General features: G+C 27.0%; 4 protein-coding genes and 1 long non-coding RNA gene across 8 annotated transcripts; 3 read left to right on the forward strand and 2 right to left on the reverse strand.

Annotated features, from left to right (window-relative positions):
• Window positions 1–67: 67 nt before the first annotated feature.
• LOC127278017 (2-aminoethanethiol dioxygenase) lies at window positions 68–2,550 on the forward strand. Of its 2 annotated transcripts, XM_051299512.1 has the most exons (3): window positions 68–199; window positions 1,039–1,363; window positions 1,577–2,550. In XM_051299512.1, the coding sequence occupies exons 2-3, from the start codon at window positions 1,064–1,066 to the stop codon at window positions 1,973–1,975; spliced, it is 699 nt and encodes a 232-aa protein (XP_051155469.1). In that variant the 5' UTR covers window positions 68–199; window positions 1,039–1,063; the 3' UTR covers window positions 1,976–2,550. The 2 variants fall into 2 exon arrangements, with proteins under 2 accessions (XP_051155469.1, XP_051155468.1); XM_051299511.1 differs by lacking the exon at window positions 68–199 and having other exon boundaries at window positions 798–1,363.
• A 124-nt stretch (window positions 2,551–2,674) lies between these two features.
• On the reverse strand, window positions 2,675–6,388 carry LOC127278009 (uncharacterized protein C2orf42). The gene is made up of 6 exons (XM_051299499.1): window positions 5,941–6,388; window positions 5,250–5,629; window positions 4,834–5,157; window positions 4,505–4,721; window positions 3,327–4,415; window positions 2,675–3,224 (listed from the first exon to the last, which is right to left on the reverse strand). The coding sequence occupies exons 2-6, from the start codon at window positions 5,622–5,624 to the stop codon at window positions 3,055–3,057; spliced, it is 2,175 nt and encodes a 724-aa protein (XP_051155456.1). The 5' UTR covers window positions 5,625–5,629; window positions 5,941–6,388; the 3' UTR covers window positions 2,675–3,054.
• Window positions 6,389–6,539: 151 nt separating this feature from the next.
• LOC127278023 (nucleoplasmin-like protein) lies at window positions 6,540–11,697 on the forward strand. 3 transcript variants are annotated; one of them, XM_051299520.1, is made up of 5 exons: window positions 6,540–6,705; window positions 6,952–7,067; window positions 8,182–8,395; window positions 8,632–8,717; window positions 10,292–11,697. In XM_051299520.1, exons 1-5 carry the CDS (start codon window positions 6,684–6,686, stop codon window positions 10,394–10,396), a joined length of 543 nt encoding a protein of 180 aa, XP_051155477.1. In that variant the 5' UTR covers window positions 6,540–6,683; the 3' UTR covers window positions 10,397–11,697. The 3 variants fall into 3 exon arrangements, with proteins under 3 accessions (XP_051155477.1, XP_051155480.1, XP_051155478.1); XM_051299523.1 differs by having other exon boundaries at window positions 10,255–10,485; XM_051299521.1 differs by lacking the exon at window positions 10,292–11,697 and adding an exon at window positions 9,588–9,929.
• A 1,051-nt stretch (window positions 11,698–12,748) lies between these two features.
• LOC127277976 (putative coiled-coil domain-containing protein 144C) lies at window positions 12,749–14,998 on the forward strand. Its single transcript, XM_051299446.1, has 5 exons — window positions 12,749–12,859; window positions 13,130–13,271; window positions 13,627–14,021; window positions 14,117–14,319; window positions 14,689–14,998. The coding sequence occupies exons 1-5, from the start codon at window positions 12,767–12,769 to the stop codon at window positions 14,996–14,998; spliced, it is 1,143 nt and encodes a 380-aa protein (XP_051155403.1). The 5' UTR covers window positions 12,749–12,766.
• Window positions 14,999–26,637: 11,639 nt separating this feature from the next.
• On the reverse strand, window positions 26,638–27,435 carry LOC127277987 (uncharacterized). Its single transcript, XR_007842438.1, has 2 exons — window positions 27,132–27,435; window positions 26,638–26,803 (listed from the first exon to the last, which is right to left on the reverse strand). It is a non-coding gene; the product is annotated as an uncharacterized LOC127277987 (long non-coding RNA).
• Between the last annotated feature and the right edge of the window lie 485 nt (window positions 27,436–27,920).

Here is a 27,920-nt window from a genome sequence, read left to right on the forward strand (position 1 = left end):
TTTGACAAATCGTTGTTAAAAAAAATGATTATCAGTTAAGATTATATTCGATTAGATTTCAAGATAAGTGCATGCGGAGTGTTTGATTACATATTTATATGTAGATGTAATATTATTTTTTTCTGTGATGACTTAGTTTCTACTTAAATAATAATTCAAGTAGAGAGTTATTTTCCAAATAACAACTTTAAAAATTAAGGTTTGTGATTTAATAATTTAATGAAACTTATTGTATATATATATAAATTAATTTGTGTATATATTATATAACACTGAGTGTTAAATTGTGTCTGGAGGTAGTGCGGTGCCAATCTGAATAAAAAAAATACTTTAATACCTTGTGGTTTATCATTTATTTTAAATTGCATGACGACAATTTTATTTTTCTATAATTTTTTTGAACTATGTAAGGGAGTCAAAGTCAGGGTAAGAAATTTCGAAAAACTCAGAATAATTTTTAATTATTTGATTCCATTCAAAATCTATTCTTCATTTCAAATTAAGATTTTCAAATATTAAAATTTAGTACATATTCCACGTTAAATTGCAAATTTTTGCAAGAATTAACCACTCAACCTTGGAGTGTAGTTCAAATTTGTAGTTTCTATATTTTTAAAAAAAACCATTAAAAGCAATAAAAAAATTGATTTTATGTTTTCATATTTATTTTCTTAAATTTCATTAATAACTGATTTTTTAAAAATAGAAACTAAAATTTTAATTCTATGGCAAAATTGACCATTTGTTTGCATCCATCTTGAATTTCTCCCACCTAAATTGAACTATCTAATTTGATAAGGTTGGTGGCAATATATAAAAAATTACTAAAAAGGTTATGTTGACATTGAATTTCAATTTATAGACATAGTATAGTGACAGGCAGTGAAGTAGTAGAGGCAAATCAAATAAATGTTTTATTGTATCAAAATATTAGCATAAAATCATTGGGTGTAACAAAAGCTCTATATATCTACGTTTTTTTAAATATTTTCAAAATTGTCGAAATTGAGTTAACTCTATGAAATTAATTTTTAATAGTGTCAATAAAATTTACAAAAGAAGAATGTCAACTCCAATAGTGAATTTATGGAAAGCAGCATTAAAAACATTTACAGGACAAAATGATGTCGGATATAAATTTTGTCAACAGAATTTCGAAAAATTGCACAGCCTCATTAATGAAATTAAAGCTGACGATGTTAAATTAACACCCGAGATTCTTCGTTTTGTAGAATTTCAACCTGCTCCAATGTGTTTTATTCATATATTTGAAAATGACGATATTTCAATTTCTGTTTTTATTTTGAAAAATGGAGTAACAATGCCCATACATGATCATCCTGGAATGCACGGTTTATTAAAGGTATAAATTTGTAATTATATATTTGTTATTAAATACATTCCAGATGGTATATATTTTATAAAAATAATTATAATAATTAATATCTATTTTAATTAATGAAATTTTATAAATGGAATTATTTTAGAAAACCAAAATTTTTTATAGTCATATAAATTCATAAATGTCTTATTATTTTGGATTTTTATCAAAACATTGCCAAATTCATTGTTACAGGTTCTTAGTGGAGTTGTAAATATAAATAGTTACACAATTCAAAGCGAAATTGATTATCTTGTAAATCTCGATAAGAAAATAGAAGCTACGAGTCATGCTCCAGAAATAGTAAATAAAAATGATCCAGCGTGTATTTTAACACCACGTAATAAAAATTTGCATGGGATTAGTTGTGTTGAAGGACCAGCAGCATTTTTGGATATCCTTAGTCCTCCTTATAAAGTGGACATATATGGTGATGGGGAGAGGCCATGTACTTATTTTAAGATAATATCATCCAACGAAACATCGTCGTCAAAAAATGATGAAATATCGGATAAAGTACAATTAATTGTAACCGATAGTCCTCCAGATTTTTTTTCGAAAACTTTAAAATATAGCGGACCGGTTTTAAGTTGACTTTCATAATACTTACTAAATTTTCATGATATCAAAAGAGTAGTCATTTATTTAAAGAGAATTAAATTGAAGAGTGCGAGAAATTTTTTTTTAAATTTAATTCTGGATCCTTTATAATATTGTAAGAAACAAAAAATTCATTTTTTTGTGCAATTAACAAATTTTTGGTTTAATTAATTTGTAATGTTTTTTTTTACATACAGTTTGAAAACATGTGGTGGTTTTCTTGAAGTATATTGTGAATATATAATCAAAAACAATTATATTTTTAAATATTATTTTATGTAGATGAATATAATTACGAGACATTCTTAAGGAATATCATTTTTTTTTCTTATAAAAAAAAATAATTTTTTATACGTTTTATTTTTATACCAAAGCTTAGGAAATTTATTCCAAATAATATATATGTAAAATTAAAGAGCATATTAACACGATTATTAATAAGTTACGTTTAATTTTGGGCTATGCGATAAACAAATGTCAATTTAATGTATAAAATAATTCTGTAGATATAATCGTACTTAATATGTAATAATGTAAATTTTTAAGCATTAAAAAAATGGAGTAACTAATTTTTAATTATTCTTAAAAAAATTATTTTCATTATCAAACATAATAATAATAATAATAATTAATATAAAATTTTGTAGAGGGAATAAATGCAATTGAACAAAAAATATGAAAAAGAAAATGTACTTAATTAAATAGCACTTTAATAAAGTGACTTTATTATTGCTTTATGAATGATTTTTAATAAATACATTTTTACATCACTTTTTGTGCAGTTCTTTTTACATTTTTTTTTTTTTTTCAGAACATTAAATATTATTTTATTTAATTTTAAATTAACATAAAAATCGACTTGTATTTACAAGGCATTAAGTAAATGAAAATCAAGTTTTATTTTGCATTATTATTAATGCATTAAAAAAAAATTATTAACAATAATTTATTAAAATATAAACTAACTAAAATTGTGTTCAATGTAAAAACAATTTTTTTTGTTTTTTCTTTCATTGATGAAAGTGTTTGCGCTTTTTTTGATAAAATTTTTAAATAACTAATAAAATTAAGTATTAATACTTTTTTAACAACGGCATTTTCTTGCATCGTTGTGGTGTTACATTTTTTACATGACCAAATTCAAATCTTATTCGAAGTTCACCTATTTTTGAAATTGGCAATATATCCGGGATCCATTCAATCAAAAAAGGTGTTGGTTCTACTTGACTCGGAGACGTATTTCCTAAAATTTAATTTAATATTTTTAATTTTTATTATATTAAGTAAATATTTAAATTGGAAAAATATTTCTTGTACGTAAATTTATTAAACGAAAAATACATACCAACTTTTAAATATGTTTTTAATTCCATAGGTTTGATTAAAGCGCTATTTACTGTCTTTTTATAACGATCAATATCCGTTTCCTCTCTCTTATACAATTGATAAGTACCATCGGAATTTTGAATAAAACTCCTCGTAATTTCTAATGGAATTAAAGGGGTTTCAAAAATACTTTTTACATGTAGAATATTTGTGATTTGCCATGTATATTTGATGAATGTACCCAAAGGCACACCATCTTTTCTAACAAATGAAGTTGTCGAATTTGGTAAACGTTTCTTCTTTGCACCGCAAGATATTCTTTCACGGAGACATTCGAAAAAAATTTGTGGCACATGAAACACAAGTGGATCAGGTTTTCCATTACATTGAAAATGCATTGTTTCATTAATTCTCTCAGTTACTGAGGCGAGCCAATTTATAAAAGGTTGATTAACTTTATTTTCATCCACTGATTCATTAGAATAATGAAATTTTTTAGTGTGCATTGTTTTAGTTTTCACTTTTTTAGGTTCAATTGATTTTAAATTATTGATACTTATTGTATTTGTCGATGAAAGTTGATCGTTTCTTTTTCTTTTCATAGAATTTCCAAGTCGTGATGGATAATTAGTTTTAGAAATTTCTGAATTGCATTCAATTATTGAATTTCTATCAATAATTCGTATACTATTTTCAGGAATTATTGTATTTTCACCTAGAATTCTAATACTATTACCATCCAAAAGAACATTTGTGTCAAGAAATTTGACATTGTTGGTATTTATTATTTCAAAACTATCGTCTATAACACATTGACTGCTATTTATGTCGTCTAATTTATCTAGTATCGCTTGATCACTTATTATTTTCACTGTTCTCCCATCAAAAACGGCATTTTGATCAATTACCTCTAAATTGTGTACCTGTGAAATAATATTGGTATCACTCAAAAAATTTTGATCGCTTATTTTAATATTATCGTCAATATTTTCTGATAGAATGGCTGTGTTCAAATTCACTGAATTCAAATTGCCTTGTACATTATGAACCGTAAAGGCATCGTCTCGGAAAATTAACAAATGTGTATCTTCAGTTAGACCTTCTAAATCTAAAATTAGACGAAAATAATAATTATTTTTATAATTTTAAAAATAGTTAATAAATAATTTTTTTAAATTTATTAAACAAATAATTTACCCATATTTATGAATTTTTCACTTTCATTACATCGAAGATTCGAGCCGATTGGCCTTGGTACAGGTAGATAGGAATGATCAAGATTAATGTAATATTCGAATTCTTCTGCTAATTTATCATCGCTAGCAAAAGCACAAACACAAGCATAGAAATGAACGCAACGCGATTTTTGATTAACATTGTTCATATTCACTTTATGTATCATTGATTTCGAACCCTGTTTCAAATAAATAAATCAAATTATATATTTAAAAAAAAAATTTTTTTTTTTGAATAATACTTGTAATTAAAATTGACAATTTTTGAAAATTTTCTTTAGAAGAATTTACCTTAAAAGTAGAGCAACTACAGAAATATTGATGTTCCACTTTGTCTTTCACTTTCATCATAAAAAATGAAAAGTGTAAATAACCTAAAGGATGTTTGGAAGTAACTTTACATTTAACAACCATCAAATGCTTAGATACTCTTTGTACGAGAGGTGCCGACGTCTCTGTTGCCAATAACCAGATTTCCTGTTTAATTTCATTATTGACATTTAAAGACAGCAATACTGAATTTCTTAACGTTAAAGGTTGAGCCTCCGAATAACATCGTAATGCTGCTTGAATATGTTGACAATTTTCTAATGGCTTTTGTACTAGTTGTTTTTCCTGAAAAAAAAATATTTTTGTTTATATTATATAATTTTTTTTAAACGAAATAAAAAACACAATTAAACGAAAAATTGCAAATTTTCATTTACATGACACTCCAATATATTTGCATCGAATCTTCGTTCACAACCATCTATAAAGCAAAGTGATGATGATAGAGCAGTTACATTCATAATTTCACCATTAATTAATGGCAATTGAACAAAACCTCGATAATCAGGATCTTTATCACGTGCTCGTACGGAAAATATTTGAGTAGTTGAGCCTGTTATTAATTTAGAAGCTTCCGTTGATAATTTTCGTTTTTCACCCGGTTCTTTAAATACTGCATCACAATATTTATTTTTACAACAATGACCCCTTGAACCATTGTAGGTTCCACATTTCGGACATTTACGTACTCCACGTAATGTTGCCTTTCCAAGATCTGACAAAAGTGATTTTAAACGATCTTCACTGGCCATTTGTACTAAAAAAGCAAATATCTTTTAATTAAAATACAAAATTAAATGACAATAAAATAATGTATAATTTATTAAGCAAAATATAAAAACGTGCTATTATTACACAATGAATAAATAGTTATTGAATAATGAAAATATGTCCTGAGTCTGTAAAATGTATTTTGTTATTTAAAATAGAAAAACATAACCTATATTCACATTAATCAAATTTATGTTTGATCTTTAATATATCAAAAAGAATGTTATAAATAATAAAAATCAAATGAGAAGAATAATGTTTACTAAGTTTAGAAATAATTTGACAAATACAACTCACCCGTTTAGTAAATTTTATATAAACCATTCATATACATTAAAGCAGGTTTAAATTGATATTCACATTCAATCATTCAGAATTGTGGATACAAAAATTTAATTAGGAAAATATTTTTTTTTAACAAAAATAAACTAGAAAAGATAATCAGCTGATCATTAAAGTTTGTTTTCATAGGTACGATTGCGAACGGAAGATAAAGAAATTAAAACTCGTTTTCAAGTAGAGATGGTGCATTGACTTCCTTCTTACAAACACATGTAAGGTTAAGTATTATTGACTATTATACACTTTTTCTTTAAAATCCTCACTTTTTGAAATGACCTAACATATCAAATTATTAACAATGAAATAAATTTCTGTAATTTAATTCAGAGATTTCGTTATTAAATTATAATTTATTTTCTATTTTGAAACCGGAAAGAGATTCACCTCCATCTTTATGAGAGTGATTCACTACGGTCGTCAAGAGAACGAGAAAATGAATTCTCCAATCAGATTCTAGAACATAATTATAGCGGGAATTGTAATGTCAATGATTGGTTAAATGGCATTTAGTATTTGAAATTAAAGTTCTCACAGTGACCACTATGCGCCTTGTGTCACTAGCGTCTGGTTGTAAATTTCTTCCCTTCCTTCTTTTCGTCCGACTAGTGAACACACGCTTTGACGCTCTGTCGCTTAACACTGTATAGTTTTAACGCGTCTAGTATACACAAGAATCCTTTTTTATCTAACTAATCGACATGGCAGAAGAATATTTATACGGTAAATATTGCAAGTTATGTGCACCGGGAGTCCGAGGTTGCTTTATTGCGTTCGGATTTCAACTACTTTCTTCTCGTCAGCCATTAAAATTTTGCGGTGCTCTGGTCGCAAGACGCCGGCAGGCGTTCGGCCATTGTGACTAGTCCATTGTCCTCCGCTTGGCTATACGAGTTTTGTTTTACCAAAGAAAATTTAAATTTTTTCAAAATATATTAATGTGAATTCTGTTGTGATTTGTGTATTCAGGAATCACCCTCGAAGGACCCAACGCCTCTGAAGTATGGGATCCAGAGCACAGAGCAGATGATCCTGACGGCACCAGTCAGCACTTTGGTGGCGATCAGAAACTCATTATTAAAATGGTATGTGAAATTTTTGACAATTTTTATGTCAACAAATTGTTTATCTACTTCTAATTTAGTTTCAAATATAACGAACTTTCGAGAATTACAGTTTTCTGTTTTGGAGCGTCTCTAGTGAATTATTCCCAAACAATTAGATATTGTTAATTATAGATTGTTGTTAACTTGTTTGAAAAATTACTGTTTTTACTTTTAAGTGTTATTTCTATGTGGCCTTCTTAATTACCAGGTGTAGTATTGCACTAGGTGTAGGGATTTGAAACCAATTAGAATTTACGCGCCAAGAAATAGTTCCGCTTTTTTTTTTTTTTTTTTTTTTTTATCATGTCTGGATACTTTCATTAAAAATTTTGATACAGAACTTATAGGTTATTTCAAATTAAGTTTGTTTGAATGATGTCTCATTATAATGGCAAGTTGCGTGATTTTGTATAGTTAATGAGGGTTGTGAAAAATTTGATTGCAAGAAGGGGAGTTCTATAATCAATGAAAATTCGTTAAGTTGGTATGTGTATTGTGTATTCATACTTGGCGCCATTTTTACTAGAATGGCTGCCGACTACTTCCCTTTTTGTCTCATTGAATATAGGCCTCAAGAAATTAAAAGTTGGCATCACTATAAATTGCCGGGAAATATTTAAGTAATTATCATGGAGATAATTGAAAAAAAAAGAAAAGAAAATAGACAACAAAAAATGATATTGTTTCCTGGAAACTTGTAATTTTGCTTTTAGAAACTTGTTTCTTTTAATTTTCTCCTTGCAAATATATTGTTATAAGATTTCAGCATCTTATGAAATTTTTAGGTACAAACTCCAATAGAGATAAATTGTCTGTCAAATATTCGTGAATAGAATATTTCTATAAATATATAATTGTTTCACCTTTGTTATTTGTTATTATTATTTATTTATTCTTTAAAAGTAATTATTATTAATAATTTGTTTATTTTTTTAATTAATATGTTGACAATTTTTATAATTTATGATTTCTTTAAAAAAAATAAAATATCTGTGATTTATTTCCTGGTCCAGATAATTTATATAATTTTGTTGAAAAAGAAAAATTTTAATTTTTTTTTCGGGAAAAAAAAATAATTTATTAAATTTGACAGGCACTTCTTGGACCAGAAGCTAAACCAGGTGAATTGAATGTTTTGGAAGTTGAAGCCACTGGACTGAAAGGACCCATCAAAATCCCAATAGCTTTACTCGAAATGGGCAAGACTTCACAAATTATTCTTGACTTAAGTTTTCCTGACCCACCAGTTACATTCACATTGGTTAAGGGAAGTGGACCCGTTCACATAGTTGGACACAATCTTCTTGGTAAGAAATACAAAAAAGAAACACATTTAGATAATGTTAATGAAAATTTGTAAAATTAGTTTTTTTTTAAAATAAAAAAGATAAGCATGTTTGTCAATAATTTTCATTTAAAATGTATTAAAAAGTTGCAATTACTTTATATACATTTTTATTATATTAATGTTATGTTTATATTTGAAAAATATTGTCTCGGTAGTGAAAAAAACACTATTTTTAATGTAATTAAATATTTTCAGGCTCTCATATTGAAGAATTTGAAGATATGGAAGATATGGAAGACGAGATGGAAGAAGAAAATATTGACGATGAAGATGATGAGAAGGTAATGTATTCAAATTCAAATAATTAAATGTTAATTTAATTTATGCAATTATAGCTTCCTTTTAAAAAGACTGGACAGTAATTGATACATTTTTGGGAATTCATGTTTCTTTCAAATATTGATATCAATTTGCTCTTGCAATAGTTTTTTGGGGATTTTATCAATTAATAATCAATAATTGACAATTATCTCTATATTTAAAATTTAACGAGAAAATATTTTATACATTAGTTATTTTATAAGTTGTTTCAAGATGACATGGAAATTTTAATATTTTTTTTAATATTGAGAAGTAAATTTTTTTCTAAATCTTGAAATGCTAATAAAATGTAAATCTTAAAGCATTTCATTTCATTTCATTAGACAATAAAATTGTCAGAATCTAATAATGAAATGGCGTATCATGTTTTGTGGCTCGTCACCAAATCGATGAAATTTAACGAAGTTTTATTTTATTTTATTTTTTTTTTTATTTTTCATTCCCTCATTTGATTTCCCATTCCTTGCATATTGTTGAGTTGGACTTTTAGACGATTTCTTTTGATTCGTTCTTTATGGGAAGGATATTTTAATTTTTAATAAAAAAAATATGAAAGAAAGGAGATTCTGTATTAAGCGAATGAATTTTTGTTTATAATGGCGGTATTCTAAAATTTTTAGGAAATTTTTTTTCTGTTTACTCTTTTTTTTACTGATGTGCATGGAGGGGAAATCACATTTCGATGAAATAATAATTTGCTGAAATTAGTCATAAGTAAATTGTTAATTACTTTCTTATGTATCTTGAAACTTGAAGTATTTTTTTTTTTTTTGAGATTAGTTGTGTTTATTTTGAACGTGGAGTATATAAATCAGAAATAAAAATTTCAGGCACCACAAAAGAAAAGAAAGCCAACCGCAGAGGCTAAAAAAAATGGCACCAAACGCCCTAAGGTGGACGAAGCAGTAGATAAGTGATGTGTTAGGAAATCCATTCCGTATTATTAATTTTAATAGCGTACATGGATAAGTTTAACATTAAAAAGAACCGTCTATTAATAAACGATAAAACGCCGTATTATTAAACAAAAAGAAACTTCAAAGAAGCAAAACTGATCGTCATAGAAGATCCTTTATAGATGTACCATCAACCCCGTTTTTTATCCTGCATTTTAATTTAGATTTGTTACCTCCATTCTTTTTTGTACAATAAATCATCATATTCGAAAAGAATGCTGTGCACGATTTTTCATTCATTCAGAATCACAACACTTCATATTTTCTTCACTTTCTTCATCTTGGTGACGTGCCGTTTTTAATCATCCAACAAGAATCAAGAACTGACAGTCGAATTTCTACTGCATAGAAATTAATTATAATAATTTTTTAATTTTTTCAATATTTGAAATTATAAGCTTTTTTTTTTCTTCAAATTGTTAGATTTGAAAAAATAGTACTTTCTTGTTTTATAACGTTTGCAAATTTTCTATTTCAAGTTTTTTGTTTCACGTCATTCTTTTTTTTTTAATTTTTTTTTTTTTTTACAAATTTTTCACAGTGAGAAAAATTAAATTGAATTATCGACTTTCTATTAGGACCCAGAGGAAGATGACGAGGATGATGAACCTAAGAAGAAGAATGCCAAAATGTCGTCAGCCGCTAGAAACAAAAGTCAGGCGAACAAGAACAAGAAAAAATAAATTTCCGCCTTAAATAAAAATAATTGCACAAAAAAAAAAAACAACACTCATATAGGCTAGGCTTTTAACAATTAAGTTTATAAACACAATTAATTTGTGTTTCAGCGAATTTATTATCATTTTCCATGAAGTCGCAATATTGTGTGTGGACAATGTTAAATGCCTGATTTCGGTTATTGTACTATATATGTATTGAAAAACAATTTTTTTTATCAGTCTGAGTGTGATTTCAAAATATTGAAAATTTTATAGTATTTTTTTCTTTTTTTTTTTTTAAGTAAAAGGTCGATTAATTCTAAAAGAAAAGCCCCATATTTAGAAATTATTTTTTACATTCTCAACAGTGTGAGAAAATCTTTGATTTTTTATAATTAGTCTTTTTCTGATGATCTTAATATGTAAAAGTCGATTTTTTTTTCAAAGCGACAATTGTGTCTGTTTTAAAACAGATACGATCATTGTAAAAATCAGTAACTTATGATTGGATATACGTGTGATGTACTTAAGTGTTTGTTATTAAACTAAGTTTGGACAAAGTCTCTGTACTTCTTCAATATATTACAATCATGTTTTTGACTTAAATTTAGCAAATACGAATTATTTTATTCAATTTTTTTTAACCGTTCAGTTATTTAGGAATTTATTACGTAAAACAATTGTCCATTTAATTTGTTTTAAATGTTTTTTTGTTAAAAAAAATATTTTTAGTTTTTATAATTTTTTTAAAAAATATTTTGTATTTTTTTTCAGTTTCATTCTTTGGTTTTGGGAAGCTCATGATACTTCTGTTTAAAAAATTTAATAATTTCTAGATGCAATCGCACACGTATATTATTTTATGCTTTCCCAATTTTATCGATACTTCCAATTAATCAAAAAGTAAATATATAGTTGCTTATTATTAATTCATAAGTCATTGATGATGAACGATAAGAGATAAAAGTATTTTGTGTGAGAAATTTGAGTTTAAATAATTGTAGGTTATTTGATAAAAAGAAAGATGTGCAGCATGTGTTTGAAAGAAGAAAGTCAAGATAACTAATAGTGTTACCAAAAACCCACGTAGATAATAATACAAGAGAAAAAGAAATTGTGTTTATACATCACGATATTCATTCCACTTATTGATGAGAATTTTTTTTTTTTTTTTTTTTTTTTTATTTTATTTTGCTGGTGTACAGCAAACGTTTAATCATATACGCATTTCAACATTTTATTCGAAGCGTGACAATTTGTATGTCCGTACACGAATTTTTGAATTTTGTACATAAACGATACAATAAATTTCAGATAAATTTTAATCGACTTTCCTCATTAATTTGAGGTAAATTCCTTAATGAGGATTAACTTTAGAAATTAAATCCTAATGTGAATCATTCGATTATAATTATTAATAATTATTAGTTTGCATAATAAAAAATTATTTTTAATTCGTAAATCATAATTTTTTTTACAATTAATAGTTATATGGATGAATTTATAATCACAAAATTTATTTTATTAATTAATATATTATTAAATGAAAAATTAAAATTTATTGAAATTATTGATAATTAAATATAATTAATATAAACTCATTTTGTTTGAAATTAAACACAAAGATTTTATCAGTTGAAAATTTAGAGAATTTCAAAATTGTATTGTGTTTTATAATAATTTCGCAAAGTTTTTAAAGGTTACTTTAATTGGCAGTTATTTTATATATATATATTTTTTTTGTTATGAGTACCGTGGATGTACCAGTTACCGTCCATGTCCCAGTTTCCGTCCATTTTACAAATATCTCGTATAGTAATTTAAATTATTTTTTAACAATAATTTATTCCTTTTGTCACACAATCGACTTATTAGTTTAAGTAAACAAATAAAAGAAAATAATTTTTTTATAAATGTTATTTTGAAAATTAAACTGGACGGAAACTAGGTCTTAGGTGGACGGTAACTGGGACATCCACGGTACCTACCAAATGTATGTTCACATCTGACATGGAAAAAGTTATTTTTCTATTTAAAAAGAAGAGAGGAAACTTACTATTTTATTATTATTTATTATTAAAATAATAAAAAAAATTTTTGCCACGAACTTTATTCATAAAGTGTCACGTTGGTTAGGTTTTTAATAATTTGGGAATCATTTATTTATTTAAATTTTGGTTCGCAATCTAGGTAAGTCATAAACTGTTTCTAAAGTTTCTATTTATACATCATTGTTTAAAATGTAAACAACGAGTATCAAGTTTGAACTTTTTAAATTTATGTAAAAAAAATTTTTAAATTAATTTTATACTATAAATCTAAGTACATTATTATTAAATATAATTTTTAAACATTTTTAATTACAGATTTGTTAAATCTTCCGAATTTGATGATATGCAGAATATTCCACTAGATAATGCAAATTCAAGTAATAATTCTTCATCAAAATGCAAATCCGCAAAAGAAATAGCAATTTTGAGACAACAGGTAAATAAAGTTTTGCAAAAAAATTTCTAATTAAGTTTATTTTACCTTCTATTTTTTAGGACTAACAGTTGAAATAAGAGAAGTTTAATCAATATGTTTAAACAAAAAGTAATAATTTCATATATTTCTTTAATTTTTAAAAGCTAATAAGTTATTACTAATTAATTTTATTAATAAAACAAAAATTTCTCGCTAATTAAATAGTATTGCTATATTTTTTTTTATAGTGGAGTATAATTTGAAAAATAATTACAATTTTATTATTCAAAGTTAGTAGAACTCAAAGAAACCGCTTTAGAATTAGAAAGAACGATTCAATTGAAGGAATCTCATGTGGATACAGTAAAACGAGATAATGAGAGATTATTACAAGAATTGAAAAAGCAGCAAAGAACTAACAGAAGTATAAAACGTAATTAAAAGATTTTTCTGAAATAAAATTATCATCCCCTTATTTATGGTAGATCATATTGTTTCTCTGCAAGACGGGTAATCTAATATATAGGCAATATGATGTCGATAAAGTAGATATCTTAATATTTGTATTGATTAAGGGTGGAAATTTTCAAAATTTAAAATTTTTACTTTCCAAAATTTTAAAAGAATTTTTTTTTCTTTTATACCTATATAATTTTGAGTATTTTTATAATAACAACAACAATAGCAATTTATTATATATTTATTATAATGTTCTTTTTTTTTAAATAAAATTACCATGAACACTTTTTTAAATGAACTCTTTTTGAGAATTGAATATTTTATTTCAGAACAGCTGGATGATGAGAGATATTTTTATCAAAAAGAAAAAGATCATTTTCATCGAGAATTAGAAAATTACAAGGAAAAATATTCGGAAAGTAATTCCAAGTTTCACTATCATGAATGCGAGAAAATAAAATCTCATTTTGAAGAAGTGAATCGAGATTTGAAAAATAAATTGAATGAAAAAAGTCAAACGACCTATAATCTTTGTGTGAAATTTCTGCGAATGAAAATGTCTAAAGAAACACTGAGAAAAAAATTAGATCGCCTCATCAATGAGCATTTGCAAGTGATGTCGGAGATGATGGAAAAATTGGATGAAGCAAGAGAAGAATTCAATATCATTGTTTCCGACAAATTTCAAGAAAAATTGCCAATTGATAAATTAAAGTATCTTCAGGTAATATATATATATATATATATATGAGAAATAAATTAAATTTGAAGTTAAATATTAAAATTTTAAATATTATATTAAAAAATTACATCAAATAGATTGTAAAGAAAAATAGTCGTTTGGTCCATGAGAATGCAACATTAAAGTTACAAATTCAATATCTTATACAAACAATTGATACATTTAAGAATGATTCAGAAAATTCAAAACCAGTAAAAATTGATCCTAAAACTATTGACAAATTAATAGAACGTAATCGGGAAACACGTCGAAGGAATTATTTGCAAAAAATTGTAACATTGTAAGGAAAAATTTAAAAATCATATTCAAATTTAGAGAGTAAATTTTCAAATTGAGAAATATTTCTTCTTTCGTATTAAAATGAGAATCTCATTATTTTAATAATTACAAAATTTAATGGTAGATTATTATAAGAATTAAAAAAAGCAGTAAAAAAACTAATATATATATATATAATACAAGTATAAAACGTAATTATAAAAGTTAGTAACTTAGGTAACTGTAAGTAATAAATTGTGTGAAGAAATGTAAATTTATAATTTGCGCATTATGAAAGTTAAAGAGAGTATATACATAAATTTATAGAAAATTTAGGAATTCGTTCTAGGAAACAATGATTTTTTGCTATGAGATTACGTATTTGTTTCAGACCGTGTAGGGACAAAATCGAGACTCAACTTTATTCTAATATGGAAACTTACCGGATTGTCGATCAATCGGGTGACGCTAACTTGGTAACGAAACTTGATGAAAAACATTGTAATCAAGTTTTGGAAATGGATAAAGAATTTTCAATATCTAATCATGATCAATATTTCATTGGAGCAAAAATCATAGACACACAAAGTGCACCAGCAATCGTTCAATCATCCACATTTGAGCAATACCATTTTATTTTGACGGATGGCATTATTTTTGAACGAAATCTCAATGTTCGTGATATGGGAACGACAACTTAAGGAATAAAATTTGATTTTTGATTCTTTTTTTTTTTTGTTATATATTGAAAAAATAAATTTTTCATTTTATATATCTATTTAAAAAATGCAACAAAATACTAAAAAAAAAAATACTTTTATACAAAATTTAATAAAATGTAAAAAATAATTGCTTCCTTATTGAAATGAAAATTAAAGAAAATAGATTTTTAAAAATTTTCCATTTTTGAAAAGTTATAATATTGTGATATCTTCTAGTAAAAGAGTTCGCAAATATAGGACAAATCGATACGGTTTTAAATATATTTTACAAGCTGATTATAATATTTTTGAAGTTTTACATAACAAATTTTAAAACAAAAATTTTTCAAAATTCATGTTTAAAATTTTTTTTTTATTTTTAAATGATTAATAACTTTTGGATAAAATGAGTGAAAAACGATATCCTTTAGAAATTAATATAAAATGAAAGATAAATATATATCTGGGTGTCAGAATATTTTTCAAAAGATATGTGTAAATTACGTTTTTTCAAGAGGTGAAAAACGTAAAAAAATTTATATAGTTAGACTTGATTAATCGGACTCAATGTACGTACTCTCGTTTTATATGAAGAAAATTAAATGGAAATTTGATTTAATAAAAATTCGGCTAAATAGAAATTTTGTCAATTGGTCACTTCAGCGAATATCAGCCAAACTGGGTTGCTTCATTATTTTAAAAAAATCTGTAATCAATATAATATTCCTTTATTATTCACTGATTATTATTTCTGTCGAATGTTTCGAATTAAATTTCAATCATTTGTAATAAGTATATTATTCCGAGACATTCCAAAATTTGTTTCCGAGCCAATCAGTTTCTATCCGAATTTAAATTTTAACAAAATATTATTTCCGAATCATTCTGAAGCTGAATTTTAATTCTTTTCAATTCCATTTTTTCTTTATACGAATCCTTTGAAAATTTAAATTTCATTCGGAATCAATCTTATGAAAATACGGATTGATTCAGATTTATTGTAAATAAAATTGCATAATTTACAAGAATTAAAATTTAGCATCGGATTGATTCATATTTATTCTGAATTAAATTTCTAGATTCAAAAGAATTAAAATTAAGCTTTATAATAAAAAGGATTGATTCGAAATGATCAGGAAAGAATTTTTTCATAGAAATTTAGATTGGCTTTGAAAAAAATTTCGAAATGCTTCAGACTAATACATACCAAAACTGATAAAACATCAATCCGAAACTTTTGTCAAGAGGGTTTCAAGAATTTATTTAGTACAATATTTTTTAAGAAAATAATTTTTAAAGTTTAATAGATTACTATAGTAAAAATTAAATCATTCAATTCTATATAGCCACAAAATTATATATACAGGGTGTCTCATTTTAATCTATCAGGCGAAATAAATTTTAATCAGTTGATTTTACAAAAAAATGTTTTTGACAAAAGCTATTGTGCTCAGAGGGGGACATCCAGTGGTAAACTTGAATTTGACCTAAATGACCTAATTTAGGTCATTTCAAGGTCAATTGATTTTTTTAAAATGTAACCACCTACTTTTTATGCCGGAAATCGATAGAGCAGGAAATTCCACGTCGAAATCGTTGATGCACTTTTTTTCGCTAGATCGACCTATTTAGGACAAATAGGTCATTTAATTATTATTGTATTTGGGGAAATAACTTTAAACTAATTAATTTTACAAAAACATGTTTCAGTCAAAAGTTGTTGTGCTTTAAGGGGAATATTCAGTGATGACCTTAAATTTGTCCTAAATGACCTGAATTAGGTCATTTCAATTTCAACCCTGTATAAAGAAATAAATTAAATTAAATGAAAAAATTGCAAATTTTAATGATAATTTCTTGAATAATAATCAAGGTGCACACAGTTTTCCTAAAAGTATCAAATTGAGACCAAAAATTGCATCAAATCTTTGCAACGTTTTGATGCACATAAGTTATATCAAAAAGAGATCGTTTTGTGTATTATTTTCTTTTGTGGTCTCATTTTTTGATGCAAAAAATTTAATCAATTTATATCATGCAATCATGGCCGCATTGAATCGACTCAAAATTAAACGAATTTTTTTCAGATATTTTGGTAATAGTACAATTGCGGAGACCATTTCACTATTTAATTTGAAAATGAAAATAACAGAAAATCAAAGACAATGTGCAATTCGATAATTAAAAAGTGACAGCTTATAAACATAACCTAAAATGCATGAAAAAAAATTTGTCGATAAAATCAATATAGCCGAGCTTTTTAGAAGGTAGATGGCAGTTTTGCTTTTTATAAAAACGATTCAGAAAAAATTTAAAGAAAGAAAATAGATAAGTGCTGCCATCTACCTTCTAAAAAGCTCGGCAATATTGATTTTATCGACAAATTTTTTCTCATGCATTTTAGGTTATGTTTATAAGCTGTCACTTTTTAATTATCGAATTGCACATTGTCTTTGATTTTCTGTTATTTTCATTTTCAAATTAAATAGTGAAATGGTCTCCGCAATTGTACTATTACCAAAATATCTGAAAAAATTCCTTTAATTTTGAGTCGATTCAATTCGGCCATGATTGATATAAATTGATTAAATTTTTAGCATCAAAAAATGAGACTGTTTCGTGTATCATTTCTAAAACTGATACACAAAACGATCTCTTTTTGATATATAACTTATGTGCATCAAAACGTTGCAATAGAAAAAGATAAAACCAAGTTTACTGTGGCATAAAAGTAATATTTATATGAGAGATTCTTTTTCAATCGCCCCAGCCCAAAAAGTCAATGTTCTGGGATTGGCTTCATACTTTGGTAAATTGTTCTCCTATATGATAGTAATAAATCCCTAAAATATAAACTCATTAAAAAAATATTTGTAGAAAGTAGAGGGGGTTGAAGTTTTGACGTTAAGGCTAACATTGTCATTTTCAAATCCGTATAACTATGACAAAAGTTAATGGATTTTAATTTATCTATAATGAATTTTAATGCATTTTTCACGTACTTTTCAAAAATGTATACAAAATTTAAAAAAAAAAATTTTTGACCCCTTTTTTTCAAAATCAACCCTTATTTTTCGATTTTCACCCCTTCGGGTATTTTTTTTTTTTTTTTTATTTTCATTGGAAAGCTGAGGTTTTTTCCCATGAGCTATATAAATATGAAAATGGAACAACAATAATTTTGTGAGAAACAGAATATTAAAGCAGGCGGTGCCTACCTAAATCCTCGAAGATGATCTTTAGGTATACCAGTTATCGGCACCGCCTACATTAATATTCTGTTTCTCACAAAATTATTGTTGTCCCATTTTCATATTTACATAGCTCATGGGAAAAAACCTCAGCTTTCCAATGAAAATAAAAAAAAAAAAAAAAAATACCCGAAGGGGTGAAAATCGAAAAATAAGGGTTGATTTTGAAAAAAGGGGTCAAAAATTTTTTTTTTTAAATTTTGTATACATTTTTGAAAAGTACGTGAAAAATGCATTAAAATTCATTATAGATAAATTAAAATCCATTAACTTTTGTCATAGTTAAACGGATTTGAAAATGACAATGTTACCCTTAACGTCAAAACTTCAACCCCCTCTACTTTCTACAAATATTTTTTTAATGAGTTTATATTTTAGGGATTTATTACTATCATATAGGAGAACAATTTACCAAAGTATGAAGCCAATCCCAGAACATTGACTTTTTGGGCTGGGGCGATTGAAAAAGAATCTCTCATATAAAAATTGCATTGCAAAATAATTTCTTTTCTTTGCTGCAGAGAGAGAGAGAGGGGGGGGGGAAGTTAAAATAAATAGAAATTAAAATAGAATAATTTTCAGCTAAAGATAAGAATTTTTATTAAATAAAAATTGTGTCTTCACTTTGAATAAGATATTATTCTTTTCTCAGTAACTGTGATTGTAATTGGAATAAATTATAATTCATTAAGTATTAATTGGAGAATGGTTAGTAGATAAGGGTTTATGGAAAAGGTGGTATGTCCATTTATAATAACAACCGTTGCCGCGCCCGGGAGATAATGCACAAGACACGTTAAGGCTTCCCGTGCTCAATTGGTTATGAGCTAACGGAGAGAGATAGAGAGAGAGAGAAAGAGATGGTGGACGTCTCAATTTTCTACTCGGCTTAATGACCGATCGTTAAAACCCAGCTTCACTTCTTGAACCGGCTTGAGCATTTCAAGAGAGCTCGTCCTGCGTATCCCAACCCACACCTGCATCCTTTTGCCAAGCATCCCATAGCATATCCTACTAATGTAATCACTGTCCCTCGTAATGACGTTTATAAACCGCCGGTTGAGCTTCGTTGCTTTAACCATACTCACCAATGGCATTTCAAGACACCACTCAAAATACTTGTGTGTCTAATGTCTTAATTACTATACACATTCTTCAATTATCTTGTATTTCAAACTAGTAGCTCATTTTCACATTTTTCTTCATTATCATATAATTATAGTCTTAAGAGTGATCTATCAAAAAAAAAAAAAAAAAAAAACAATAATTAAGGACTCAAAATGATCCCTTCGTATTATATATAATCATTATTTGTGCTCCATTAAAAAAATAATATCCTTTAAATACTGAAATATTTGGTTTTTCTCAAAGTGTTTTTTTTTATAAATTCGAAAATTATAAACTATTACTACTGAAACAAAAATTACAGGAATTTCAAAATTTTCAGTTTACTTAAATTAAATTACAAAAATGCAGGATGATACACTTAAAAAACCTGAGACTCAAATTGAGTCGCGTACGTTACTTATTTTGAGAAGCAACAAAAATGAAGATAAGTTTTTCCTATATAGAAAAAACTTCTATATATCTGACTATAAATCTATCTTTTACAACTTAGTTAAAAAATATTGCAAGATTTTTCAAAAGTTACAAAATTTTATTTTATTTCAGTCTGGCTTAAACTGTCTTTTACTACTGATATCTTCACACAGCATTGAAAATTTCCTGAAGATTCATTGATGGCTTAAAAGTTAACTTATGGTAATATTGAATCGCAAAGTTCAGAAAAGATTGATTGAATATTAAAATGTCCGCTATAATTAAATGTTTAGAGCGAAAGTTGACTGAACATGTAAAATTACATATTCGTTAAGTTTTAGGGATGGAAAGTTGAATGAACATTTAAATTAAATATTTAGCGCTAAGCTTTTTCTTGTTTACGGAAATCAATTAATATTTAAATATATATTGCTCGCCATTTTTGAGAGCCCAAAAAATGTATTGCGTAGCCGTAGATGTTAAGTTATTAACTCTCTAAACCTGAATTAGTAGTTTTCTATACTAATGAAAGAGTGCGGATTCGTTTACCAATTGAATTAGTAACAGTTTTGTCTCTTTTTTAGTAGAAAATTACTAATTCATGAAGTAAATCGTATTTTTTAATATTTTAAATTAGTAAGCTGATTTACTTCATGAATTAGTAGTTTTCTACTAAAAAAGAGACAAAACTGTTACTAATTCAATTGGTAAACGAATCCGCACTCTTTCATAAGTATAGAAAACTTCTAATTCAGATTTAGAGAGAACATTTAACGAAAATGTAATTGTATTAATTGAATTAAAAGTAATTAATTAATTATTATTAATTATAGTAAATTATAATTGATAATTATAATTATAGGGGAATATACTCAAGGTTGGACACTTCGCTTTTCTTAAAATAAGAACACTAGCTCCATCTATGCACGGACGTGGCGAAGCTTCTCGTAGTGAAACCTAACTTTTTGTGCCATTACATTTTTGGAGTGTTTTGGAGGATCAAAAATTCAAAAGTAGCGTCTGCTGTGACGTCGGTGCATTTGTAGTAACGAAAAAAGTTTTGTGAGCGATGTGATTAAACATAAAAAATGAATAAAGAAACAAGAAATCGGCAATGTAAATTTATTGCATGTATTGTGGGGTTCATGATTGAAGAAAAAATGAAGTGTAAAATCGAATCGCGAAACATGTCTGGTTATGGTTAGCACAATTCGAAAATGTTACTTCTACTTAGGGTTAGACAGTTTATACACTCAGGGTTGGACACTTTGTTAATTATGATTTTGACACAATTTATAAATAAATATACAAATAAACATTGACGCACACACACAGCACATATTCTGCCAAAGATATTAGAAAAATAATAATAACGTTAAAAATGAAAAAAATTAACCTAAAAATTGTTTTCAGTAACGTTATAAATAATATTAATTGTCAATTAAAAATAATAATAATAATGTAAAACTGAAGAAATAAAGATAAAAAACGTTTTCAGTAAAGTTATAAATGTTATTTTATTTTTTTACCCATAATTCGCTTCGATTTTCACAAAGTGTCCAACCCTGAGTATAATGTCGAACCCTGACGAGATTTTTTTTTTTAATGATGATCGCTGCGATTTTCCCATTGAAGATATATTATGTAAAAATTGCATTGATTTTGACCTACCCTTAAGGTACAGACTGGGTACAAATCGCCCATGTGTTTTTTAAAATTGGGGGCCTTCTTTGAAAATAGTTCATTGTTTATTTTTAAATATTTTTTAAAAAATTTAATTTTGTATCAATAAAACTATATTTTTTATGTTCCTGAAAAACTTTCCTATATCAATTACAAAAAAAATCTACTGATTTTCAACAATTTTAGCTAAAGATATAAGCTTTCAAAGTATCCCGGTTAAAACTGTTTCTTCTCGCAGATATACAAAATTACAAGAATTAGAAAAACTCCTGTCTGACTAAACCTATCTTTTTCTACTACAATATACAAAAATCAATTTTGTACATAGAAGAAACTTAAAAAAAAAATTATTTTCTAATGATAAATATCTTCAATAAATTGAAGAATTTTTTCTTAATTATCCCATTATAAAGGTTTTATATAAATATATATAAATATAGATATAAAAAACGGTAGTAAGAAAGTAAGTAAGTAAAAGAAAAAGTAAATAAAAAAAAATCCAGAATTAAAACAGTTATATTAAAATGAGATTTCATCAGTTATAATAACACAGGCCTGCAAAATTTAACTTTCTCCAGTTTCTAGAATGGCTGTACTTGTTTCTTGTAGTTTTTTATGCGCTGAAAACGAATCTGACCTTCAAAATGCTCCATCACGTCAGGATTTTTGGCAAATGAAGCTTAAAAGGTCAAAAAATGGCCATTTTAGCCATTTTTGATAATTTTTTTTGGGATAGAAAATTTTTTTTTTTAATTTTCGACGAAAAGGTCGCATAGTACAACTCTTTAGCTTTAAAACCCATTTTTAAAAATTATTGTACGATTTTTTAAAAAAAAGTTATGACATTTTGAAATTAACAGTTTCAGTTACGCCAATAGACGTTATACCCAACGATTCTTTAGACAGTTCTTGGGAAAAATATTTTCTAAAAAATCTTGTTTCTACCTTAGTGCCTTGAAATTTGTTACTCGGGGGTTTTCGGGGTCGCTGATTACGAATCTGAAGTCGGATTTTAAAAATTCAAAATGGCGGATCCAATATGGCGGACAAATTTTACAAAAATGATCGGATTTGCTTGAAACTCGTTACTCGGGGGTTTTCGGGGTCGCTGATTACGAATCCAAGGTCCGTTTTTAAAAATTCAAAATGGCGGATCCAATATGGCGGACAAATTTTATAAAAATAATCGGATTTGCTTGAAACTCGTTACTCGAGGGTTTTCGGTGTCACTTATACAAAATCTATTGTTAGTTTTAAAAAATTCAAAATGCCCGATCCTAAATGGCCTACATTTTTGAAAGAATTTTAATAGAATTTCGTTTCTCTGAGGTTTTTGAACCAGTTAAGGCTGGAAAAAAAGATTAAACTATTTAACGTGAAAACAGAGGACAAACTGGGAAGAAGATAAAAATACGACCTCCAAAAGTAACATTGAAAGATGATGAGATAAGTTAAAGTAAGAATAAAAGATACATATAAGTAGTTAAATGTCGCACCAGTGAAGTTAAGCACAATTAACGATCCAACCAGTAAAGGGAGAACTATTGGATCCGCCATTTTGAATTTTTAAAAACGGACCTTGGATTCGTAATCAGCGACCCCGAAAACCCCCGAGTAACGAGTTTCAAGCAAATCCGATTATTTTTATAAAATTTGTCCGCCATATTGGATCCGCCATTTTTAATTTTTAAAATCCGACTTCAGATTCGTAATGAGCGACCCCGAAAACCCCCGAGTAACAAATTTCAAGGCACTAAGGTAGAAACAAGATTTTTTAGAAAATATTTTTCCCAAGAACTGTCTAAAGAATCGTTGGGTATAACGTCTATTGGCGTAACTGAAACTGTTAATTTCAAAATGTCATAACTTTTTTTTAAAAAATCGTACAATAATTTTTAAAAATGGGTTTTAAAGCTAAAGAGTTGTACTATGCGACCTTTTCGTCGAAAATTAAAAAAAAAAATTTTCTATCCCAAAAAAAATTATCAAAAATGGCTAAAATGGCCATTTTTTGACCTTTTAAGCTTCATTTGCCAAAAATCCTGACGTGATGGAGCATTTTGAAGGTCAGATTCGTTTTCAGCACATAAAAAACTACAAGAAACAAGTACAGCCATTCTAGAAACTCACCCTTGCAGGCCTGTGTAATTAATTAAAGTCATTACTTATTTATACACGTGAGAAATATTTATGCGGCTAAATGCAGCTCCTCTTCCATAAAGTGCATTAATTATTATTAGCCTATTAAATTCTTGAAATAGAATTCAATGAAAGTGTGCAAACGAAGGCACAAGAAGTCATATACTTTGAATGCAAATTGTTTGCCAACTTTGAAGGTTAGTAATTAATTCTTCTATCCTAATATAGCAAGCAGATAAGCAATACTTTATATATATATATATACCCTCTGAATACAATAATTGTAAAATTATTATGCAACTTTCATTATGTATAAAATAATAATATCTATACGAAATATATGAAAGAGTTTATATAAAGTCGAATTATTCAAATCGTATATATGTACTGATATCGACTGTTATTATTCTTATATAATTAATTCACTTTGAGTTTATGAGTCTCTGGAATTTTTTTTTGCACCCTTTTGATATTTTTTTTTTGTTTTTTAATTTTACTTCTTTTTCGTTTTCTTTTTTTTTTCTTTAAGAAGCTGCGAATTGAAATTAATTGAAGGAGCACGGTCAGGATATCTCTTCCTACGCTGCGGATGCGCCATTCATGAGATTTCATTGCCTGCATCTCTTGTGGGCCCCATTTGAGCCAAGCGCGTTAATTGGCTGGACCAATTAATTCCAACAAGTTCGCTCGATGCGATTAGCTTCAGGTCGAATATATATATATATATATATATATATATATATCAGTGTAGCAAAGAGGAGTGTCATCGATGGCCCCGGAAAACGCAGGAACCTGTTTCCTTCGATGTACTTACATATTCATTATTATTTTTTTTCGTTTGACTTTTTTTTGGTTCGCGTTTTTTTTTCTTTTTTTTTTGTTTTTTACTGTCCACCAGAAAGGTTTCACTAAATCCGTTAGTTAATTGAATTAAAGGGGGCAGAGCTGAGCGCGTTTGAGAAGAATCGAAATTGCCTCTCATCGAAACAGGAAATTAGCTTCAGTTTTATATATGGAAAGAGAGACGTGCTTGTTAATGAGACTGTTCTACCGAGTTTTTGTTCACTTTTGCTGATGTGTTTTCAATCTGAAAACATGTAAAATTATGTCTTGTGCTAATTAAATTAGTATAGCTGCGACCTTCTTTAGTCATATATATATAGCGCATATATACCTTTAATCATTTCCATTCGGTGAAATTTCAAAAGTGCATTTTCATTATTTCTGTCCGTTTTTATGTTTATAACGAGTAAGCAAAAATTTTAATTTGTTTATTTATTTTTTATTCAGAAGAATATTTTTGAATGTGTGACGCTCGAGGTGGAATTTACTCAGGTAGTCAAGTGTACACTCTTCCTGTAATACTGTGTAATAACGTGTAATAATATGCGTTCACGAAGTAGTATAAGGAGACGTAACGCCATGCATTCAAAGCAACCCCAAATGCGTGTCCTAGAGTTACTAAGGTTTTCGAATAATGCTCTTGTAGCGCCTCTACTGAGATAAATCGGAATCAAAATATGTCGTCTGCTATCGCGTAAACAACTGTAGTTGAAAGCAAAAGTGTTTTGATCACGAAGTGGTTTTGATAAAATATTGTGTAATAAATAAATAATAAAATAAATATTGTGAAATATTAAATATTAGTGAAAGTAAATGAAAGGTACGTTTTTCATTAAGAATTTAATAAATAACTTATGTTTTGAAGATTAAAATTACAACATTTATCATAAATATTACTTTATTTTAGGTTATTCATTAAATATTTGGAGAATAAAATAATAAATATAGAATGTAGTTGCTGAAGCCAAATATGGATTTTACAACATTCAATTTTACAACTTGCAAAACCAATTTAAGTATGACAGAATTGCCATCAGAAAAGTGGTGCTACATTAAAGGAAATGAATCTTTCCTTGCTTTTTTGAAATTAGAGAATGATGATAAGGCGAGTGTAATAAAAAGAGTTTTTTTGTATAGCGATTTAAGTATTAAAATTATTATAAATAAAAAAATTCATCCTTTTTCAAGGTTTGTGAGAATCGAATCTGTGGATGACTTAATTTCATTATTAAAAGCTGTTGACGAATTAGAATAATCAAAGAAATGTTAAAGATTAACGTTTTTTATATAACAAATGTACTTATAATACTTGTATACTGTATACTGTACAATTTTATTAATTCCTCGCTATCTGTGCTGTTACATAAAAAAGTATAAAAATGACTTAATCAGAGTAAAATTTTCTTTTATTTATTAATTTAGTTTTAAAAAGATAATCTTTTTTTCAGTTCTCTATATATACATTAACAAAGCACAAAGTGCAAGCGCGAAACACCGGTTCAAGACAATTTGTCAGCACATGCGAGCACGTGATAAATTTTAATTCTCTATTTCTCCACGCGCGGCGTCCTCATCGCATTATTAGAAAAATGCGTAAACTCTAGGACACGATTTTGGGGCTCACTTTCACCACAATCTACTATGGGCGTTACGTCTCCTTATACTACTTCGTGAATGCGTTATTACAGTGCTGTAATAACACAAAAAACTCTGTAATATCTCTGTAACAATGTGTAATACTCTGTAATAACGTGTAATACTTAGTAATAAGGGTAAAATGAGGTGTAATACCGGTAGTCAAGTGTACACGTTTTTAACTAGTAAATTCCCCCTCGGTGACGCTCTAAAAGAAAAGGGGTCTTACGTCAAAAAATTTTTAGGTTATGTTTATAGTGATGGTTTTACCTTTTGATAAAATGTTTTTGTTTTATTAGGTAAAATGAAAATTAGTTTTTATTGAATTTTTTGAATACAATGAAGTATTAGACATAAATGTTTTATATTAAAAATTGATTATATGTGAGTATTTTCACTTCAAAAATCACAAACATAACCTAAAATTTTTTTTGACTTAAAGTCCCTTCTCGCGTCACATATTATTTATTTGAGTTAAGGGGGGAACACCAGTTGTAACTCAAAAAATAATGCTTTTTTCAAGAATATTTTCCAAAAGAACAATGAATCTTTTTAAAGAATACTATTTATTAGTTAAAAGTACATGTAAAAAGCTGTAATTTAAAAGAAAAAAAAAATTTTTTTAACAAAAACTTTTGGAGATATGAGCCATTGAAGTGGCGTCTTAAGAAAAAAGGCGAATTGCGGTGACCAGCATTCTGCAAGTATACTTCGTCTGAAATACAAAAATGAAATTGATTTACATTTATTATAAGATTATCTAGTTCGTGATCGAAGGATTTAAAAAAAAAAAAAAATTTGACAAAATGGCGACCTGTCAAAGTCAAAAGTATGATTTTCGTTAAAAAAATACGGTCGATTTTCAGCTATATAAAAAAAAGTTTTGCATAAAAAAAAAAATCCTTCGATCACGAACTAGACTTATATGTGTAAATGAAGCACACTAAATTTTAAATAAATCGGTTTAATGGTATTCGAGTAATCGTGGTCACCGACTTGGAAAATGTCATTTTGAGAAAAACGCATTCAAAGTTTCAACTTACTTTTTTTTGTTCAGAAGAAATTTTGTTTCCAAGTTACAAAGAGTCATCGATTCTTGGACCATATAATAACTCTTCCGCAGTGGTTGCCGTTTCTAAATCATAGGAAAAGGCCATCTGTCGTTAGGGTCAGTTATGGCTGGCCACCTTGTATGAAGCCACGGGACGCGCCGATGCAGTGTTCTGTATATCTCATTTATTTTTCACCGGATCAACTTTGAAATTTACAGACACATTTCTAAATATGTGTACTTTAAGAAAATGCACAAAAAAAAAAATTGATTTTTCGAAAGTTACAACTGGTGTTCCCCCCTTAATTAAATAGTATATTTGTTTCGAATATACAAAATTTATTGGTTCGTATGCAGTCTATTTGATGCAAATAAAAATTATTCACTTTAAATACCTATTTATTTAATAATATGTATAATCTAGTAACCGATTATTGGAATCAAATTTTTTTTTTAGTGTCTGTCAACTTCAACTTTAGTAAATTGAAATAATATATTTTGAAATTAAAGTTACAAAACATAAAATAAAAATACATTATAAATTATAATAATTTTTAAAGTGATAAAGAAAATTTGTTAGTTCAATTTTTATTATTTCCTACCAAAAATTGACGCAGTTCACTATTGGCGCAGTACTGGTAACAATACCGAGCCAGTACTGCGCAGCTAGTCAATTTTTCATAAAGTTGTTATATTTCCGCAAATATAAATACTTGGAAACTTAAAAAAAATAATAAGTATATATACATTGCGACTAAATTATCTTGTTAAAAGAGTTAAA

The sequence above is a fragment of the Leptopilina boulardi genome, unplaced genomic scaffold, assembly GCF_019393585.1.
Source record: "Leptopilina boulardi isolate dan_hultmark-lab unplaced genomic scaffold, ZJU_Lbou_2.1 LbouV2_193, whole genome shotgun sequence".
NCBI classification, from domain to species: domain Eukaryota; kingdom Metazoa; phylum Arthropoda; class Insecta; order Hymenoptera; family Figitidae; genus Leptopilina; species Leptopilina boulardi.